This window comes from Seriola aureovittata, chromosome 7 (assembly GCF_021018895.1).
Source record: "Seriola aureovittata isolate HTS-2021-v1 ecotype China chromosome 7, ASM2101889v1, whole genome shotgun sequence".
Taxonomy (NCBI): domain Eukaryota; kingdom Metazoa; phylum Chordata; class Actinopteri; order Carangiformes; family Carangidae; genus Seriola; species Seriola aureovittata.
In genome coordinates, this window is record NC_079370.1 from 11090957 (window position 1) to 11112173 (window position 21217).

The window sequence follows — 21217 nt, forward strand, 5'->3', positions numbered from 1 at the left end:
TGCATCACATACTCGCCAGGGATTCATGTCCACCTCTGTCAATTACATCAATTAATGTTTTCTTTTAATTAAGGCATCTGCAGTGCATAAAATGTGGGATGAAAGTTTTCATACCCAGCAAGCAGAATTCATCTTTGTACAGCACTAAATAAAGTTATAAACAGGGCAAATATACTCATGTTTGCGCACTTAGCACCCACTGCACTCAGATAAAACCTAACTGCTGGTGCAATTGTATTGTTAGCCTGCTGTTGGTAAAGTGTCTTTACATAACATATCAATCACACATACAGAAATGCACCCCTCTCATCTTTTCGGAGAGGACATCGTGTGGGAGAGGGAGTAGGCGAGAAGGAGAGAGATTAGCGATGAGTGGAGGGAGTGGGGGGTTAAACTACCGTGCATGTGATGTCAGTGAAGAGAGGAGCGCTGTAGGAAGAGAAGTAGGCAGCGAAGAGTAGGAGGAGGAGGATGGGAGGGAGGCAGGAAAGCACTAGGCAGAAAGAGGAGGGAGACCTACAAAAGAGATTGATTACAGGAGAACAGAGGCGGCCAACTAGGCAACAGCAAATGTGTCAGACAGAACAGGAAAGGAAAAAAAAAAAAAACATGATTGTAAATAAACATGCAGCCAAGCTCATGGATTTTTCTCGTCTGATAAGAATCTGATATGACAGAACAGGACTGTAAGAAAGGAAAAAGAAAATTGAAAATGAAGTGGAGAAGCATGTGGGATAGTAATACTGTCGGGGCAAGCTGTGACAACCCATTAAACACCACTGTGCAAACACATAATACAAGCAGACATTCAAAGCTGCTTGTAATGATGGTATAAATTTACTTGACATAACCCAGCACACACCCAACTCTTCACACATTTGCTGGTGTCAGCCTCTTGTTTTTTTTCCAGCGTGCAGAAGCCAGTGAGTGACACCAAACCTCAAACCAACGCTCAAACCAACAGAGAAAACCTTGAAGTTCTTATCAAAACCAGAAACAAGTTTATTAAAAACATCTTGAATTTATGTCATCAGATTATTATAGTTTAGTGCCTAGTGCTAGCATCTTTTAAAAAAGATTTTTTTAAAAACAGAGAGAAAGGGGACACAGAAATTAGACAAAAACAAGGAAAAATATGATCAGTTTCTGAGGCGAGCTCGTCTGGATGTGCGGGCGATGGGTGTTGTCACTTTAGGGGTTTCACTCTCTGCCATTACAGCATCTGATGGAGAAAAAAAAAGATTAAAGATTAGAAATTGATTAACCCAGCAAGACAAGTCAAGTGAAACAGGCTGCCACACAAAATATTGCCCAGGAATGGTTTCATGTTTTCAGTTTTAAAAGAAAGTGACAGTATCTCTATGTGTTTTCTATCAACTCTTACAGGGAAATCCTCAGATGTTAGATTAGTGCTGTTGCAATGCACAGCTCACTTTTAAAAAGGAACTCAGGTAGAACAGTTTTAAAGCTTCTTAGAGAACCGGCTCAGCCCAGTGGTCCCAACTCAACTTTGTTGCATCGATCCAAAGTATATTACTGACTTGTTCAAAAAAAAAAAAAAAGATTAAATTTATCCATAATACCGACACTCTAAGTAAAAGAAATGTAGAGCTGAAACATTTGATTATTATACTGATAGAAAAATAATCGGTAGCCATTTTGATAATTTATTGTCATTTTCAAACAATAATACCAAACATTCCTGGGTTACACCTTCTAAAATGTGATTATATGTTGCTTTTCCTATTATGTGATAGTAAACTGAATGTTTGGGAATCGTACGTTTGGACAGACAAAATGGGCTATTTGAAGACGTCACTTTGGGCTTAAGGAAATTGTCATTTTCTGTTTTTCCACAATTTTATACACCAAACGCTTAAATTTATAAAATTGTCAGAATTAATTATGATAATTGCCGTTTTTATCTTTGTATTTCTCATAAAATATGACGCTTAAGAGACAGATGAAGAAAATTATTAAATTCCATTCCAAGTATAATGGTGCATGTAAAAAGTGGCTACACTCACCCTCCTCTTCTTCCTCCTCCTCCTCATCACTGCTGAAGGTGATCACAGGTTTCTTGGACTTGCGAGATTTCTGAGGCGTCACAAAACTGTCATCACCTTGGCTAGAAACTGAAGGCTTTGTTTGACCTGTGTCAGAGAGAGAAATGTTAATTTTGTCACAATCAAAATCAACAAATTGCTTTGAATTTACAACCATCAGGGTCCTTGAAAGTCAAAGCCGATGAGTACTGACCTCTCCTGGTCCTCGGACGGCCTTTGGTGGGCAAAGGTGTTCGCATGACTGTCTTCTCACTTGTTCCTTTTTGGTTCTCTTCCTCCATCTCAGGGCTTTCTACATTCTCCAGCCCCCGTGTGTGGACTGCAGTCAGCCTCTTTTCAAACTCATCGACCTGGGCCTGGTAGAGAAAGTTCCCATCAATAAACCCAAACAAAGGTAATGCCGAAAAAAAAAAAAAAAAAATCTAAAAAGATATTGTACCTTAAACTGGGGTTTGGCCCCACGCCGAAGTTTGGCGGTAATGGAGAGCAGGGGCTGGTAAACTCCAGGCTCAGTCAACTTGTCACTGTAGCATTCCCAGCACTCCTGCAGCCTCTTAAAACCACGCTCACACATGGACAGCAGAGACAGAGACATGGCCAAGTCACACCACTGACGCTCCGTCCTGAGGAGAGAAGCAGAATAAGAGTCAGGGATTAGCGAGTAAAAACTGGATTTGAAACTATGTGAAATGCATAGTAATTCAAGATCCTTAACAAAAAAGTTCATTAGCTCATTACTCATGAATATGGCTTCACCCTGACATTTGGACCAAATCTCATTTTCCAGGAAGCACTTATATCTAAATTCACTTTGCCATTGTGTAATATAAGATGCCCTTCCTTTGAGCTCCGAATATGGATGGAGTATGAGTCAGAGGCAGACTGAAGCCAGGACATGCCAATTGTTCGTCTACACTCCTCAGCCATATGGGAAGACAGTTTCCATGACAAAATGAGCGAATAAGATGTCAGAGTGTAGGTGATAGGTGAGCTCTACTGTGAACTTACTAATTGTCGATCTCTCTTCACACAGTGAAAACACCTACTAATTATCCACATATCCACCCCTGCATCTTTCACAAATTAAATACTGCAGGGCACACATTAGAAATGAGCTGGTAAATTGTAAAGAAAAGAAGAAAACCGCCGGTCAGAGGTGAAGATGGAAAAAAGGAGGTGGAGATGTACTCACTTGGCAGTCCTAAAGCGCTGACACAGTTTCTCTACCAGAGACTCGGTCTGCCTTTCTTTGGTGATGTAGGAGAACAACTGTCTGAAAACACACAAAAATAATAGAACATCTAAACAAAGCTCTCAAAATAGCAAAGATGTCAACTTTCCCCTTCAAACACGTCACGATTTGTCCAGGGCATGCAGAGTCCTGCACAGTGTGGACAAATCCCATGGGGACAAAAGCAGCAAATTGGAGAATACACATATTGTGAAGCTGCCAAACTCACTTCATGATGGTGTTGAAGTCCTCTGAGCTCATGCCTCTCTCTGGATCAGACAGGCGACTGATGATGTCTGGAAGCAGGTTGTAGATCGCATTGTCCTGATGGATGACACCAATGACAGTTAAAAACCTTCCCAATTACTCTGGGTCCAGAAAAGGTTCTGAATGTGTGTTGATGTGCATGTGTGTGTACCTTGGTGGCCAACTCATTGAAGAAGTTCAGGGCAAGGCTGGTAATGTGCGGCTCAGGGTCAATTAGCAGCACAGCCACCTCACTGACTTGACCTTTGACCTTGAGCACATCCTTAAGCACCAACTGAGTAAGAACTGTGACAGCTGTCTGCCTCACTGAGGGAACCTCATCACTGAGCCTGGAAGAGAAGAGGATGTTAAATTAACAGCTAGTTACTCGTCAACCACTTAGGTACCGACACTAAGACACTACAGCCACCTTAGCATGCTGACACATTAAACTAAGACGATCACATTTGCTAATAAAAACAGAACAGAGTGCAGCTGAAGATGATAGGAATGTCATTAATTGTGCAGGTATTTGATCATTAAAAATCAAAAAATTGATATTCACTGATTTTAATTATAAACAAATAAAAATGTGACGTGATGAGAGCACAAAATGAAAACCTTCAAATAGCTTCTTACTGTGAGTAATAGTTTGAACAGTTTGTTATTTCTTATTTGTCTTTTTGTCTAATCTTTTCTCACTGATTTGAAGGTATTGGAAATGTAGTCATGAATATTTTATGTTATAGAGAAATACTAAGATATGAAACCAACTTGTCAGGGGCTTTAAGGGATCACCAAAGTCATTACAATTCATCCTGACAGGAACATGAACATTTGTATCAAATGTCATGACAATCCATACAGTAGTTGTTAACATTTCACTGAAAACCACAAATGTGAATGTCACGGTGATGCTAGATGAAAAGTCAGGGGAACACCAAAGTCATTCAGCCACATCCTCTCATCTATCCAGTTGATGTTGAGATATTTCAGTGGTTAAATTAAATCTTTGACCTGCAGGTGTTTTTCGAGGGAAAGGTCAGTGGATGACTAAGTGATCACTAAGTCAGTAGGATTCATCCTCTGAAGAACCTGAATATCGGTACAAAATTTAATTGACTGACAGTCCAACACCGCCATTCCTGGAAACGCTCTGCTAGTGTGACTAAAAATGAAAGTGGACGTAAAATGTCTTGCCACCCGGACATTTGTTATTTTCCAATCCTGGTCAATTAAGCTTTCTGTAAAGACTTGGAATTAGCCAGAATGTTACAGAAACCAAACGACTGTTTCAGCCTTGGCTGAGCACAATGGGATTGGATAGGCTGTGTGGCAGGGTAATCTGATAGCATTCTGAGACCAATTTAGATTTACCCTCATCCAAAACCACAGAACAAAAGAAACTCATTAACCATTTCTCATTTATGCCAGAGAGCAGGACTCCTGGCAGAGGATCACACACTTGTACATGGCACAACCACATGCCAATGCAGGGGCTTACAACAGTGAGGAACAGGGTAATTAATTCTTAATGCGCTTATCAGGAGGCTACAGGGCACCAGCCTTGAGAACAGTGGAGGTGTTGCTGTGTGGGAGACAATTAGGGGACACTATGAAATGCTTATCAGGTAGGAAACACTAAGAGGGCAATGGCGCAGTATAAAAAGAACACAATGTTTTACACGTCTGAAACACCTCAATGTGAGCATTGTCAACCATTATAATTAAGACCACACTTCATCAAAAAGAGCAACTTCAGCCTCTGAGTTGGCTAAAGAGAAACTGTAACTTTGTGCAGGGGAAACAGATAGAAAGCATGAAGTGTTTTTTTTTTTTTTTTTAAATGAAAGCATACCTACAAGCGTAAACCCTTGCAGAACCTTTGACTTCACCCAAAATTATTCCCTTCTGCTCATTCAACCGCTCTATATAATTACAACACACTAGTCATTGATTCTTGTCAGAATCTGTAACACACCAGGAATTAAGCTGTTCGTTGTCTAAAACTGCCCTTGTCTGAGGCGGTCTTAGGCTCCACCCCAGTTCACCAGTGGGGGGTGGGTTTTCTACAAGCCATGAAGCGCTGGCTGGTTCCCATAGCAACCGCAGAGAGCAAGCTTCAAGGCAGATATTAGAGTTTGCCATCATAGATCATCTCAAAGTTTCCCCCCATTAAAAAGTCGTGGTGGAGAGAGTAAACTTTTTCCATCATGTGGCTCAGTGGAGCATTGCGACAGCGGCAACACTTCAGTGACAGAGGAACAACACACAGACGTGGTGGTGGAGGGATCCGGATGACGATGGCTCAAGTGTACAAGCATAAGGTGAACGTTGGCTGAGAGGGAGGAAAAAAAACAAAAACAAAACAGATCTACAAATATTATGATAATGTGCCTCTAATTGGATGAGAATCAATTAATTTGAGGGAATGATAAGCATGAGCTGTTACAGCAACAAAACTTATATTTATTTATTATACTTATATTATTGGGCTTACAAAATCAAATATGTCATTACATTACCTGGCATACAGGTTCTGTGTCCAGGGCTCACAAATGTTTGGGAAACGGACAGTGAGGTCTCCGAGGGCTATTATGGCATTGGCCCTGACAACAGGAAGAGAAGAGCGCTCCAGCACTGTAAACATGAGGCGGATGTTCTCTTCACACACCGATGGGCTGACGTAACGGATAAAGAAATCACAGGATTAAAAGTTATCTCAACAATTCAGCTAGGTCTATTTAAAGTCATATATGTATACTACTGCCACTAACAAATATTTCCATTAATCTGCAAGTTAGTTTCTCAATTTAGTAATTTATTGTTTGGTCCATAAAATGTCAGAAATCACAAGTCACAATTTCCCACAGCCCAAACTGACACATTCAGATTGCTGTAACTGTTCAACCAATATAGTACACTGACCAAAGAGAAAATAAGTTCAATGGCAAGTATTCCCACCAGTGATTGTTTTTTACTTAATGGATTTAAATGGTTGCAGGTTAATTTTTGTGTTGACTCATAAACTGCTTAATCAGTTCTACAGGTGTATATGGTATGAGAGCATTGGAATAGGCACTGTGTTTACCTTATCATCATATACTGAGAGAGTGCCAGACAGGCAGCTGTGGTGAGCTGTGGGTGGGAATAGCGACCCGGGGAACTGCACACTTTCACCAGCAGGGGAAGGAATGCACACAGCAGGTTTTCCTCTAAACAGAGAGAGAGGAGGAGATGTTGAAGTAATACATGAAAATGTGGAACAAGCAAAATGTATGTGAAGAACCGAATGTAGTGGATGGTGAAGAGTGGGCAGCTTAATGTGAGAGAGAAAAACAAAAAAGCCAAGAAGCTTTCATTACCTGCCAGCAATTCAGTCTCACAGATCTTTCTGATGAGTTCCGCCTCCGTATCTTCAGCAGAAGCACCGATCAACCCAAGTTCCTCCTCCATGGCACTCTCATTGGCTGCTTGCTGTTGGAAAACCATTAAAGCTTTACAAAAATAGTCACTTCTCTTTCCAACTGTGTCTGGCCAGCTTGAGAGAGGCAGTGAGACCAACCTTTCATTTAGCAAATACCCTTTGTTTATATTCTTACTTGATAACTAACAAAAGAGAAGAGATAAGAATGAGATGCTGTGTGGCTGTGATGTTAGTGACAGTAAATGTCTGATAAAAACCACTCTTTCCACACCTCATGTTTACAACCCTATCTCCTTTTGGCTTCACCAAGTCAGTAAATCTCCCATGGTGAAGTTTAGTCTTACAGCAGCTTAAAATGATACTTGAGTCAAAATAATTTTCTAAAGTCTTAAATCACTAACAACATTAAAAAAGGCTACAATGGATGAAAAACAGATAACTCTTCTCAAATTACTAAACTGAGGCATTTTGTGTGGAGTATCCCAAAAAAACTAGTGTCCAAACTATTTTGTTATATGACACTTTGCCTCCGTCTGTCTCTCTGGTTATCCAGGAGAAAAAAAATAAAATGAACAAACAAACATTTTAATGCTAATTAAGGAGACATTTATCTTCCTGTTCCCCGATGGGTTGAACAGTTATGAGCCATAACTCATCTGACTGTGCCACTAAAATAAATCTCATCAAGTCATCCTGCTGAGACTCGGCCTGATTGTTAAGATGCTTTTTGCCACACAGGGGGTTGTTTCGGCTCCATTTGTAACATTAAAGTATCTGAACAAGTACTTTTAGCAACAGGCAACTGATGTTTTGACACAGAAACATTAAGTTTAAAAAAACAAAAAAACAAAAAAGAAAAACTTCTGAGCAAGTTTTTTTAATTATTTGTTTTGTCTATAAAATCTCATAGAATAGTGAAAAAAATCCCAAATCCCAGAGTCAAAGATGATGTATGCAAATTATTTTTGTCCAACTCACTCAACACCCACTCACAAAACGTGACAGCAAAATAACAAAAATAAACGTTTGTACAAGGAAATCATCATAAAAAAAAAGCAATTCCAAATTTATTTGTAAAGAATCACAATTTAATTTCTACTTTAGCTAATGTATTACTACTGGCCAGTGTTCTAGAGTAACTTACACACCACAGTACAGTATATACAGCTGCTGTATACAGGTCTGTGCAGCCTCATTACCTTAGCTTTGCTAGATGGGCCCTTTTCTTTCTCCTCCCTTTCCTCCGTCTCTCCTCTCCTCCTCCGCAGCTCAGCGCTCACACTGCGCTCAAGGTGAGACACCTGCCAGAAAGCCACGCAGCCACACAGAGCCAACAGCTGGGCCAGACACACACAGTTCACTGCAGGAGACAAAGACATGTGATTAAGAGGATGTTGACAAAGCTAGGTGCACTGGGACAGGTTACACAGTGTCAATGTAAACATCCGATTATGCTAATGCTAAATTACATTACACTTAAAACTACAAATGTCTTCTTTGGGAAGAGACATAATAGGACTCGCCTTGTTCACCCTGCTCACTGGACTCTTGAGATCCATCTTGCATTTGACCAGGATCTTTGTTGACATCCCCACCTTCTGCAATCTGATCTAGTAATAGGCGAGCACTGCGCTGGAGCAGCCGTGAGCACAGCTGGTCAGGAGATTCTGCCAGGAAGTAGATGAGACGGACAGCCTGTTCCATGAAGCTCTGCCAGTAAGGGTCTTCCATCACCACACCTGGAGCAAGTACCAACAGGCTCAGTCAGAGGAAGAAACTACAAGTGGTGCAAGCCAAGACGGACAAACTGGGAATATTTCTAAGCAAAGGCCACATTTGTCTGCATTTACCTTCAGCGATGGCCTGTGTGAGGCAGGTGAAGAGCTGATGCTCCTGGGGCAGTCTGAATGGAGAACCTTTTGATTGCTGGTGAAAATATTGAAATGTATATTAACATTGTGTTGAACTCCACAGTATATTTACATACTTACATAAACTGGATTTTCACATTTAATGAAAGTGACAAAATTCTGAGATTACAAAAAGAAATAAAAAATTAACTGTAACTCTTATTATTAGGGTTATATTTCAAGGGTTAAATATTGTCTTATGTTATATGGGATGGACACAAAAATATATATATTCCTTTTGTTTGCCAAAAACGTCATTTTCCAGTAATGAAATGAGCAGATCTTTTATGATCAAATTATTCTAAAACTGTTCTCAAACTGGAAAAATACTGTCAACACAAATCAGGAAATATTACATTTACAGCTGGGATCTCTGCAATCCATATGGGACTTTGCTGTAGCAGACTTACGACAGATGCCATCAGTTGATAATTATTTTTCTAGGCAATTCTCATAAATGTAGGAAGGATGTAAGTAATCAAGTATGAAGCTGATAAAACAATGGTAAGTATGGTTTTGAGCTGTATAAGGGGGCTCAGAGTCTCCAGAACATTATATCTAATTCTTATCTTCTAAGAAAAGATTTTAGACCCTGCCACACTGACCCATTGAATCTCTAAATCAACAGGCTCAAGTCAGTGAGGCCCTGTGGTTATCATGAAATACTTGAGGCAAGCCATGGTTTATTGTTTTCTTACCCTGACATGGTCAGTGATACTGCAGATGGTTATAACTGTGTCTCTGGCCAGAAGGAAGTCTTCAGTCACTTTTTCTCCAAGAGCCACAGAACAAAGAGTGTCCAGATTACTGAGAACCACTTCCCTCTCTGCCCTGTTATATTCACATACATAAAAAAAAAATAAATACAGTTTTACAAAGATGCATAAAATACATATATATTTTTATTCCCAAATGGTCTCGTGATTATGCAAAGTAAAGTAATAACATCTCTGCCCTACATCACCCTGACTGCTGTGTGCTGGCCTTGCCAGTGCCAGGCTGCTGCCCAGATAATGCGTGTAGGAGGTTGGGTTAGGAGAAGCGCATAAGATTTAATAGGTTATGAATGCTGCTGGCTGGATGAAGAGAGGCAGCAGTGTGGGTGGACTGCAGATAGTCTCTTTACTCTCTTGCTCGCTCTTCCCTACAGCAGCGGCAGTCTTTGAGGTAGATTGAGGGGGAACACTAAAAAAAATACATATATTCAGTGAAATGCACTGGCAAGGAGCCGAGTTATATGGTCGTGACTTCGATTACAATGAAGAGGAGCTAAAGCTGAGCTTGTAGTCTGACTAATAAGGATTTGCTGAATGTCAAGTAGCTGAGGCAGGACCAAAATGTTATGTGGTGAGGAATATTACAGATTTTACATAATAAAAAAAAAAACAACCCTGGGCCAACTCAACTTTAACACAGAACAATAGTTTTTTTCCCCTGTGTATAAACATTGAGGTTAATTTTAATATACAACTTGGAATGACGTTTGGTCTGAGTCCAAATAAATTCAACTTAATCTTAAAATCCAGTTTACACCTGTATAAAAATGTGGCTGTTATCAGGATCTGAAGAAGTTCATGTCTGAGGAAGGTATAGGGACAAAAATCTTTTTACCTTGAGATTGTTTCATTATGTCAATCTTTGCTTCTCTGAATATCAAAGTCAGACCAAGATTTACAATGAATTTAATCAGATAATTTAATTTCTTCCAATAATCATAAACCAAAATGAGGTTCATGGTAAATATTTATCAGAAGCCATGGTAATACAACTTACACATCATTTAATACTTCCACCTCACTGAACATGCAAGCAAATCAAACTAGAAAGTCAGTTAAACTGAGTTTATTTACCCACACAGCTCGGCTGCATTTCATGATTCAGACCATGACACGTATACAGGCTCAACTGAAAAAATACTGTTTCACACCTGCACTGCTCAGTACAAAGTATAATGGGAATATAATAAGATTTTAGCAAGCCACATGCAAAATGTAAATGCAATTTAAAAAAATTGTTGGTTGAGAACAGCTCAGTGTTGCAGAAACATCATGACTCAGTCTGAATTTGACATGCACGTCAGAGGAGGCCCCGTTACATCTGTTCTCACCAGTCAACACACCTTTCCCTCATCCACAGTAAACAAGTCATAAGTATATACACAGCACCTGCAAGCACGGCTGTTGTTTAGTTGTTTATACTACCTTTTACAAAGCTAGAAAACAAATACAGGCTGTACAGCATCATGTCTAATTATCGTACAACTTGGTATATTTGTTTGGTTGACATCCCTACCTACTCCACTGCACTACGTGGTGTGTGCAAAATAAGTGAGATCAGTTCACAATGTGGACAGAATGAGAAATTGCATAAACAAGCTTCGATGGGAAACAAATCAAGATTTCAGGAGTAAATCAGGACTTAGATTATTTACTGGCATGGCTGACTGAATTTTACATTTCGCTGCCTTGAGCACAAAACAAAATGTATACATGCGGCTGTGACCACTTATCCTTGTGTTGCTCTATATGATCAGAGTAGGTAGGGCTGCGTCAGACTGGGCTGCCGCTTTAGAGCACAGTAGCAAATTTTACCAAAATTACCAGCCAGTCAAAGGCAGGAAGAGTGAAACCACCATATTTGGTTAACTTGTACAAACCCTTTTCTTCATCATGTCATAAGTAATTAATTTCCTAGGAACATAATGAAAGTGGTCTGTGTCTTACCGTGTAGCCATGCCCAGCAGTAACACTGCAGCTCGCCTGTGTAAGCCAGAAGTCTCCCGTTTTCCAGTAAACCTCTCCCACAAGACTTGCACTACAGTAGACTGGAGACTGCTGTCACTGCCAAAGAACTCCTGGACCTACAGATACAAGTTTTAGTGGTTAATGCTCCCCGCAAGCCTTGTTTCAAGGTATTCCAATGCAAATCATTTAACACCTTAAGAAGGCTTACAGTATGTATTCTATAGCTGTAAAAATATATATCCTTCAATATTCTGCATAGCTGTTTCTTTAATTGACCATCATAAAGAGAAATGAGCAATATCAGAATAATAAAAATAATAATTACTCACTATTTCCTCAAGACACTGGATTGTTCCTAGTGATGCATCAACCATCAGCTCAGAGAGACTGTCCACAAGAGTCTGAGCTTTCATCCTAATAAAAGATGAGACCGCTGCTTTAAGATGACAACAAACTTTTTTTTTGATTTATATACGGTAAGTAATTAAACAGAGTAGATAAATTATTAAAATTAAGTTAAAGTGTTTTTAGATATTATGTGCATAAACAAAGTGGTATTTATTATTAATATTGGCTCAGTTATGTGTATACACAAAAATGCACCAAACAAGCTCATCAAGTAATTTTATATTTTTAAATTCATTGAATGTTTCATGAGCTTTTTTAATTACTAATGTTAACCAGAAGGGCAGGCAGCCTAATGTCACTGTAATCCTCACAGAGGAGACTTTGGCAATTGACTTAATAAGGACCCAGAATTAATTACTAGCTGATGTCACATTAAATTGTTTGTCATATTTCATCACACTGGAGCCTGAACAGGACGTGCACCTGTTTTATAAGTTAGGACTATTCATTTTATCAGGTATGTTCTACAGACCTGATGGTATCTCCGTGAGGGTTCAGATACAGGCGCCTATAGGCGTGGACAACGGCATCTTTAATGGCAGTGTCAGTTGACCAGACAAGAGGCAACATCTTCCTCACGCCACTGACAGAGTTGGCAACACTGAACTCGCACACTGTCACACAGAACTGCACAGCCTCCTGGACCACTAAAAACACACAGAAAAACTTTTGTTGTAGGGTGTACATATATTTTCAACACTATATGGAAATGGAAATGTACAAGTTTGAACAGGTTTAGCCTCCGGCAAATGCTGCCTGCTACCTGAAGTGGTTTTCCAATACAGCATGGTGTTGATAACATAGATTGCTCTCTCCACTTGTAAGGCGAAGGTCTCTGTATCTCTCAGGTACTGCACCAACATCTCCTGCTTCTTCAGCTCCCCATCCTCGGCCTCCTTCTCCCCCTCTTTCTGTGGAGTTGGAGGCAAGTTCTGGCTGAGCTCAGCAGTGTCCTCATCAGAGCCTGAGGAAAACATCAGGGGCCATATAATGTAAAGTAAGTTCGTACCATGAAGGAATCACACAAGAATTCAACCAATGGAAATCATCTTTCCATCGCTGTTTGATTGCTTAACATTTCCTGCGGCTGGTGCACAGAAATTAAGTTAGAGTTGCTCTCTTCGCTGTAAGGCTTTTGGTGCGAGTAAGGAAAATGCCATCAATTCCTGATTACTCTTGCACACTAGTAGAAGCTCCTGACTGAAATATTGTTGGAAGAAAAATGGCAAACCAAGTTTGACTATGCTGTGCTTCAAGTGTGGGCAGTAATTAACACACAAAAATGTGGTCCATGCTTATATTTTCAATTCCATAATCACTTAGGTACCACCTTGGACTGAGATTGGTAGGGAAAAACCCTGCACTTCACAAAAGTCTTTAATTGCTGTGCAGCTGAATGTTGTGTCCATAGCAATTCTGATTTACAAATGCCTCTTTCTAAACTGCTGATATATTTATCGCAACAGTTGGTAAGTCTTACAGTCATAGTAACAGTCAACACATTAGAAAGACAAGGAAGGCCTAGATCTGAACAGACATTTACAATTACAGATAGTATGATAGAAACATGTTTGTCAACTGATTTGAAGAAGTTACTCATTTCTTTTATGTGAGGATAGTAAATTTTGTTAGGGACTGAATATGGTGATCTGAGCTAAGTACAACATAGTGTTGGTGGAGGTTATGTGTCAGTCATCAAGTGTTATGAAAAACATTACGAATGAGACAGCTGGTTTGATAAGTGAAGTGCTCTATGCTCTAAAATACATCTTCACCTCACACTGGTAAAGGCATATACATTACAGACCAGTTAGTTTTAATGAAGTGACACTGAAACATAATGTGAAATTAATTTCCTCCAAAGAACTGAATCTTAAATGTGTTCAGCCTTGCCTCGGTGGAGAGCACTTTTGATGAGCATATCTTGATGGAAATGTGTCAAGTGAACCGACCTCAGGCATTACCTTTAAAAATCAGAGCCAGTGTTTCCATTAGTGTGTCAGGGGTGACAGTGGACAGAGAAGCAAACATCTCAGATTGAGGGAAGCAGCTGTGAGCTCTTATACAAAGACGCACAGCATTCCTGTAGGGAGGGAACAGAAAAGACATCTCACATATCAAATTATTTGCTAATTGACAGCATGGGATAAAAACAATCCTTCAGGTAGTGACACTTGAGTCAACTTTTACCCAGGCCAACACTGGTGATTAGCATCACCTGTATTTGTTGACACGGAGGTACTGAGCAATCTTCACTGCAGTTGCCCTGTCGTCTTCTGCCTCCTTTTCTTCCTCCACATCCCTTTCATTCTCGTCCTCCTGCTGCTCCCTCTCTGTTTCACTTGTGGGCTCCAGCTCTGTCCTGACAGTAACGAGCAGCTCAGGCTCCATAGCGGCCCACAGCTCAGATGCTTTTATCACCGCCACTGCCAGGAGGGAAAGGAGAAGGTGAAAAAGAAAAAAAGTCAAATCCAACCAGGATTAGTCAAGTTAGAGCTTTAAAGAAAATTCCAGCGGGACAATTTACAGAAAACTATTAAAAGGGGGAATAAATTTGTCAAACAGAATAATTGTTTCCTGGGGTTAAAAATCTAGATTGTAATGCTGGGGACTAGAGTGCCACCATTTGATCATATTTTGTAACTTTTTCCTGGTGTGCTACTGTATTCTCCCTTTTACTAGATAGTGTTTTTACTAAAGCTAGTAAAAAAAAAAAACAACAACAGTTAAAGCATTTCTGACAGTGACTGGAATATGAAACTAGTTGAAGCCTCTCTTACTTGTTATTGATCAACTAGGGAATTGATTCTGAGAAATTTATTTAAAAAGGAGGCTTGAGGGTTTACTCATCATTTTAAAGCTGAAATGTTATTATCAATAATGTATTCAAGTTATATTGAAAACTCAAAATACTGACTTTTGTTATCATATTTTTCCTAGATTCAACTCAAGTTTTTTTTTTTTTTTTTTTTTTTAACTTGCATCTTTTTTGCATACATCTATAAACTACAGAACTTTTGACATCTGGCTCAGCCTTACTTTTGACAAAAAATATTAAGAATGAACTTCTAGTGCTTAATAAAAATGCATTTTTTAATATTCATGTGATATGGCTGAAAGTTACAGGTGTGAATTTTGAGACAACTTTTTCAGGGACCAGGTCTGCTGAGCTCAAATGAGTTTCTGAACTTGGCCTCAGATTACCAAAGAAGCAACTCATGGCTGACTGAACAGCAAAGAGAGCTGGGTGAACTCCTTGCCTTTCACACATGTACACAAATGTAAACACACACGAACACGCACGCGGACACACACACACACACACTGTCAGCTTCATCCCTGTGATTACTCCATTGTAACTTTGAGGGAATCATTTGGGTCGAGCCAAATCATTGTAGGCAGGCCCTTACAGCAGAGCAGGAATTCTCCTCTGCACTGCCAAGATTACCTGCCAGTCAAGGCAAGAAGAACCCAGCTCTCATTCAGTTAGCTCGTATTCGCCTTGGTCTCATCACTGGGCAAAATATGAATTCAACATGAAGATAAATAACTTTTCACAGGGTTCATCCGCACCTGGTGCTTTTCCCTCCAGTTTCTCTTTCATCTCTCTGAGTTTAGCGGTCTCTTTCTCCAGTGGCTTCTTAAGGTCTGCGCTGCTCAACTGAAAGAAAATTTCTGAGATTGTGAAACCTGAACAAGTCTACTACTCCAGTTTTAAATCATGTTGATTTGACTTACCTTGCAGCTGTAGGGGTTGTGTGCAATGAAGGCTGCCAACAACTGAATAGCACTCTTCACAGCATTTATAGATTTGTCCATAAGTCGCCCCACAGCAAGCTCCATCACGTCGCTGTACCTACACAGAGGGAGTGCCTAAACACAAACAGTTTGTATTACCAAGCAGGGCTAATGTCATGCTTTTACAAATATAATATAAGTCAAGAAAACATACTTTGCTGTTCACAATGCGTGTGTAGACCTGCAACACACGTGCCCTCACGTGGGAATGTGTGTCGTGCAGATGCTCCTGCAGTGTGTCAAAGAATCGGTCGCGGTCAGCTTTACCAGACTCATCGAGGCCATCACCACACAGGACCCGAACAAGGATCTCTCCAAGCACTTCACACACAGCAACACGCATTGTGTGGCTCTGGAAAACAGGGAAACAGGGAATTAGGCTGTGTCTAAGCATGCTCTTGTGTCATGAAGTACTAAATGAGAAGTGATGTATTGTAGCATTTTCTCAGAAATAGGTCATAGGCCCTCAGATTACCAAAGAAGAAACTCATTGCTGACTGAACAGCAAAGAGAGCTGGGTGAACTTCTTGCTTTTTACACACACAACACACACACACACACACACACACACTGTCAGCTTCATCCCAGCAATTACTCCACATTGACTGTTGAGGAATAATTTGGGTCGAGCCAAATCACTGTAGGCAGGCCCTTACAGCAGAGCAGGAATCCTCCTCTGCACTGCCAAGATTACCTGCCAGTTAAAGCAAAGAAGAACCCAGCTCTCATTCAGTTAGCTCGTATTCGCCTTGGTCTCATCACTGGGCAAAATGTGAACTGAACAGTAAGAAAAAAAACTTCTGTTGAAAGGAGCCTTTACTAGAACCATTTTACTGTATCAGTAAAGTACCACATTTTGACACTCAAGTCCTAAATGAGAAGTGTTGTGGTGTGGCTTTGTCATAGCAACATTTACAGGCATAAGTGACAATGTGCCCTGGAGCAAATAAAATGGCAGGAATTTATCCTTGAGTACAAGCATGTTACTCATTACACTTAGAGTAATGCAATCACGATGTAAAATTTAATTGGTGTCCCTGCCTTGTCTGAAAATGGACAGTGTCCTGTGTTCTGTTACCCTGTGAAACGCAAAGCAATGCAGTCCTTTCCAATCACAGAGAAAAAGTGTTTACACTAAAATGAAAGATGGCCATTTCTTCTTTTGTCATCTTTTTCAATATATGTTGACATTGCTGCACAAGCCAATCATGACCTATGAATCTAACAGCTTAGTGCGGAGTCCTCCCCAGTCTGGCAACAATATATGAATATCTACACAAGAAGTTTGAAATGACAGAAAGAGCAATGTGGGAATGGGATCTGCCTCTGCCAAGCTGGATGTGTGTGTGTGCTCACAGAGGGACTTACAGTTACTTCTCCACAACATCACAAACTTTTATTAGCTCAAAGTCACTGGGTTTCCACATTCAGGGGCTGGAAATTAAGAATTTTAATTAGCAGGATGAACATGTACAGGTGTACATTACCTCTCCTTCCAGATGTGTGATGAGCACACTAATGTTGGGGATCATTAATTCAGGCACCAGAGCACTAAGTTCTGAGAGGAAGCAAGCAAAGGCTTTGACCCCTGACCCCTCTCTGGCAAGCTCCTCACTTGTCTTCTGACCAATCTCCCTGCAGGAGGGGAAAAAACAACAAGACATGAACTTTTGTGTAATTTGCAGCCAAAGGATAATATTTCCACAAAAAGTTTTACAAAGAGGCCTAGTTGTTGAAAACTGAACTTGAAAAGCACACAAATTATGGGCTCTGACCTTATTACTTCTCCTATGATAGCTCTGATTCCATATTCTGTGCTCCACACAGACACTGCTTGGGCAAAAACAGATGATAACTGCTCAAAGTGTTGCAGCAGCTGGATCACCTTTACACTTGCACCTGTAAGAGTTTGGAGAAAGTATATAATTAAAATTGAATGCAAAAGATTGATGTTCAGTTATAAATTGCGCTCACAGGTTCTACATGAGTGAGGGACTAACCAAGGAGGTGATTGTACTTCTTGATCAGCACCCCCAGTAGGTGAATTATACAATCTCTGATAGGTTTGCTCTTCACATGGCTGATGGTAGGGTTCTCCAGTAGTTTGTAACAGCAGCATGTCACACAGCTATGGGAAGAAAGGCACAGAACAAAAACTTTAAACTTTGTTCATGTTAGTGTATGCTAAAGTCTGGATTCAAAGGCAACTTGGAACCTGAATGAAATTGAACACATTCTGCACAAGGCTTTGTAGTCATCAGAAAAATGTGCAGAACTGTACGGAAACAATGTTTGTAAAGGTTTTTGAGGCTGTGTGCTGTTTAGTGAAAAGTTTAAGCACTGTGAGTATTGAAAAAATGGAACACTAAAAACAAAAGTCATCTCTCCTGTAGGAGACACTTCTCTGCTGAAAATAATAACGCTGGGAGTGTGAAGAAATGTTCACAATGGAAAAATTAAATGAAGCAATTGAACACAGTTCCAAGATCATCTATGTTTAAAAGGTTCAGTGTGGCATTATTAATGAAAGGGCAAAGATAATTTTCATATAAGTTCCAATTAAGGCTACAGTATTATCAGTGCTAGAAATGTTATGAATGCTCCGTTTCTTTTCCCTCTCGATTCCAGGAGTAAAAAAATTTGAACAGCTTTATAGTTCTAACCCTTTATGGATGCGATATGATTGCTATTATTGTTGTATGGCATGGCTCAGGTTAAACCCTTTGAAAAACATGAACAGACACATGAATTACAAAGACTTTTTAAAAAAAAGATCTAACACCAGTGAATCACTGTAGAATAAAATTAAAAAAAAAAAAAAAAAATTAAAGCCTTGCATAGTGTAAATGTGTTGCCTTCTTACTGGTGGAACTTTCCAATGTAACATATTGCCAAATTGCTGACATTTCGCAAATAGCTAAGATTACACTATTTACCGAAAATGCTCTAAAACAGTAAGTTGCCAGTGGCTGCACAGCTTTAAAGCAACGGAGAAGACTTGATTTCCAGGAAAACTACCATTTTATATACAGTATGTGATTAACTATTAGGTTTATTAATAAAGTATGTGGTATCGGGTTGGTGCATAGACTCGCCAATACCCAATACAGTATTTTAGGCAGTATCTGCAGCATTTCTGATATTGGTATCGGTATTGGAACAAGTCTAATTAATGCCGGGAAGTGATCTGGATAAGAGAGTGGGAAATTACACCAATTTTTTTTTTTATTATTACAATTACAACAGTTAACAGTTTATAAATCTCTTCTTAAAAAAGGCACCTCTTTTCCTCTGCTTTTGACACAGTCTGAGATGTTGTCTTTTTATTGCCTAACTGTTGTTTCTACACGTGTTTTATGTCTTTTTTGTATTTACTGTTATTGTACTGCACTGGTCAGCAGTGTTGTCTTTAAAAAGTGCTTGATAAATAATATTGGATTGGCTTGGAAGCCTGATAGTGTACTATTGCCCAGAATGCCCCAGACTGCAGAGTACCTGATGAATTCTTCCTCCACCAGAGAGAGGCTCCAGAGGGAACGGATATCCAGCTGGAGGAGCTGGACAAGGGCCTGCAGCACCTTCTCTCTCTCCGAGTCCCACTGCAGCAGCCCCTCTCCACCAGCTTTACCTTTTTTACCACCCTGTGCAAGACAGACAAAATGATTATCAGTTAAGCTTCATAGAAAATGGACTGCAAAGTAAGACAATAAAATTAAGTTAAAATCAATATACATTACATGCCCTCAGATTACCAAAGACAAAGTTCATATCTGCCAAACGAACTAGAAAGAGAATATAGTTCTTGCCAGCTGATACATATGCATTCATACAATTCACACACAGACAAACAAACATCCACACATTGTCTGGCATCTCCTACCTATCCCATCCCATTGCTCTTGGGGGGCAGAGGTTGTAGAAGGTGACAAGTTAACTGTGGGTGGGCCCTTACAGCAGCGCAGTAAAACTCCACCATACTACCAAGACTACCCACCAAACAGCAGGCTAGACACCACAATCTCTTGGTCTGACTGGATCATAAAACTTGCCATGATCTCATCAGTGGGCATTTAAAATGGTTGAACACAGAATAATTCAGTCATTGCCAATCACAGTATTTCTTAGCAATGTCATTATTAACCATACCTTCCCAGGTGCCGTGACAATACTCTGTCTACAAGAGTAACTCTCAAGGGTCTCTGTGAGCTTGCAGAGCAGGAAGACGCTCATCTTAACAGCATTCAGGTTCTCTTTGCGCTCTGCAGCCGAGACAGAGGTGGAGATGAGGATTGCCGGCAGGGAAGCAGCCAAGCCATTCACCACTGAAAGGCAAAGAAACCAGACAATACATTATCATCACAGAATATCAAGTTTGTATTTCTGTGAGTTTGAACTTAGAAAAATAAAAAGGACTGACCTTGTACTAGTATTTCCAGAGTATCCTCTTTCACACCCAGCTCCACTGAGTTGAATTGCCTACAAAATAAAGATAGTTTAGTGCTCCCACAGCTCTTAACAGAAAGCACTAAAGCAAGCTATACTGTATATGACCAATACTTACTGTAGCACGCTGTAGCCTGTGTCAAAATGTTCCAATATACACAAAGGCCCCTGGCTTCTCAATGCAGCCTTGAATCCTGTGTGAAAGAGAGAAAATCCTTAAGCTCTAGGGAAAACGTCTTAAAATGAGCAGCTCCAAAATTTTCAGAATTTGTAGTAACTACTTACTACTGAGGTATGATGGCAGCTGTTTTGGGGAGACCACATCCTGAACGACATATTGGTTGATCCCGCCGGTCTTCACCAAGTCTCCTATGCACACAGGTACAAAGAAGTCCCACGACATCGCTGCCTCACAAAGAAACGATAGATTAGTTTACATGCATCGTGAACATTCAAGGTTTGCATTCTAAAGAATATAAAGTTACTGCTACAGTGTATCATTGAACTGTACACAGCAAAGCAGGATCTTTGATAATTATATACACAAGATATTTTAGACGAATGATGAGGAAACTCATTGCAGTATCTCTCAAGACTTTTCACCCTGATACCCTGATAGTGTACCGATTTTATTTATCGTCAAACAGTACAACTTTATTGTTGTGAATTAAGCTAGCCGGACAAGCTAAGGTAGCAAGCTAACTAGCTAAATGCTAGCTGGGCTATCTAGATTGCGTAGACCAACTTGTCAGCCGTTAAGGTTATTGTTTAATGGAAACATTAGTAACAATTGTAGCTAGTAAGCTAACGACTGTATTTTACAAATTTATAAATATATTGCTTACCTGTAACGTCTGCAGTCCCGTTAGCCACAACGTCGACCTGTAAGAGTAAAAGTACTGGCTGCTCTGTCTACCGTCTGCAAACGGTCTGATTCAAATTTG

At 40.0% G+C, this 21217-nt stretch overlaps 1 protein-coding gene and 3 non-coding genes across 4 annotated transcripts; all 4 read right to left on the minus strand.

The window, feature by feature from the left end:
• Positions 1-690: 690 nt before the first annotated feature.
• Positions 691-21204, minus strand: ncapd2 (non-SMC condensin I complex, subunit D2). Its single transcript, XM_056380181.1, has 32 exons — positions 21119-21204; positions 20559-20678; positions 20392-20467; positions 20248-20306; positions 19977-20152; positions 19326-19471; positions 17831-17958; positions 17606-17729; positions 17318-17465; positions 15985-16182; positions 15771-15905; positions 15606-15693; positions 14251-14458; positions 13997-14115; positions 12796-12996; positions 12505-12679; positions 11954-12038; positions 11604-11740; positions 9579-9711; positions 8821-8896; positions 8494-8709; positions 8170-8330; positions 6909-7020; positions 6635-6758; positions 6069-6224; positions 3716-3893; positions 3527-3621; positions 3259-3339; positions 2506-2689; positions 2260-2422; positions 2028-2153; positions 691-1222 (listed from the first exon to the last, which is right to left on the minus strand). Exons 2-32 carry the CDS (start codon positions 20674-20676, stop codon positions 1140-1142), a joined length of 4209 nt encoding a protein of 1402 aa, XP_056236156.1. The 5' UTR covers positions 20677-20678; positions 21119-21204; the 3' UTR covers positions 691-1139.
• On the minus strand, positions 15224-15552 carry LOC130172966 (small nucleolar RNA U85). Its single transcript, XR_008828360.1, has one exon. It is a non-coding gene; the product is annotated as a small nucleolar RNA U85 (small nucleolar RNA).
• On the minus strand, positions 16292-16597 carry LOC130172967 (small nucleolar RNA U85). The gene has a single exon (XR_008828361.1). It is a non-coding gene; the product is annotated as a small nucleolar RNA U85 (small nucleolar RNA).
• LOC130172968 (small nucleolar RNA U85) lies at positions 19569-19898 on the minus strand. The gene has a single exon (XR_008828362.1). It is a non-coding gene; the product is annotated as a small nucleolar RNA U85 (small nucleolar RNA).
• Positions 21205-21217: the final 13 nt, after the last annotated feature.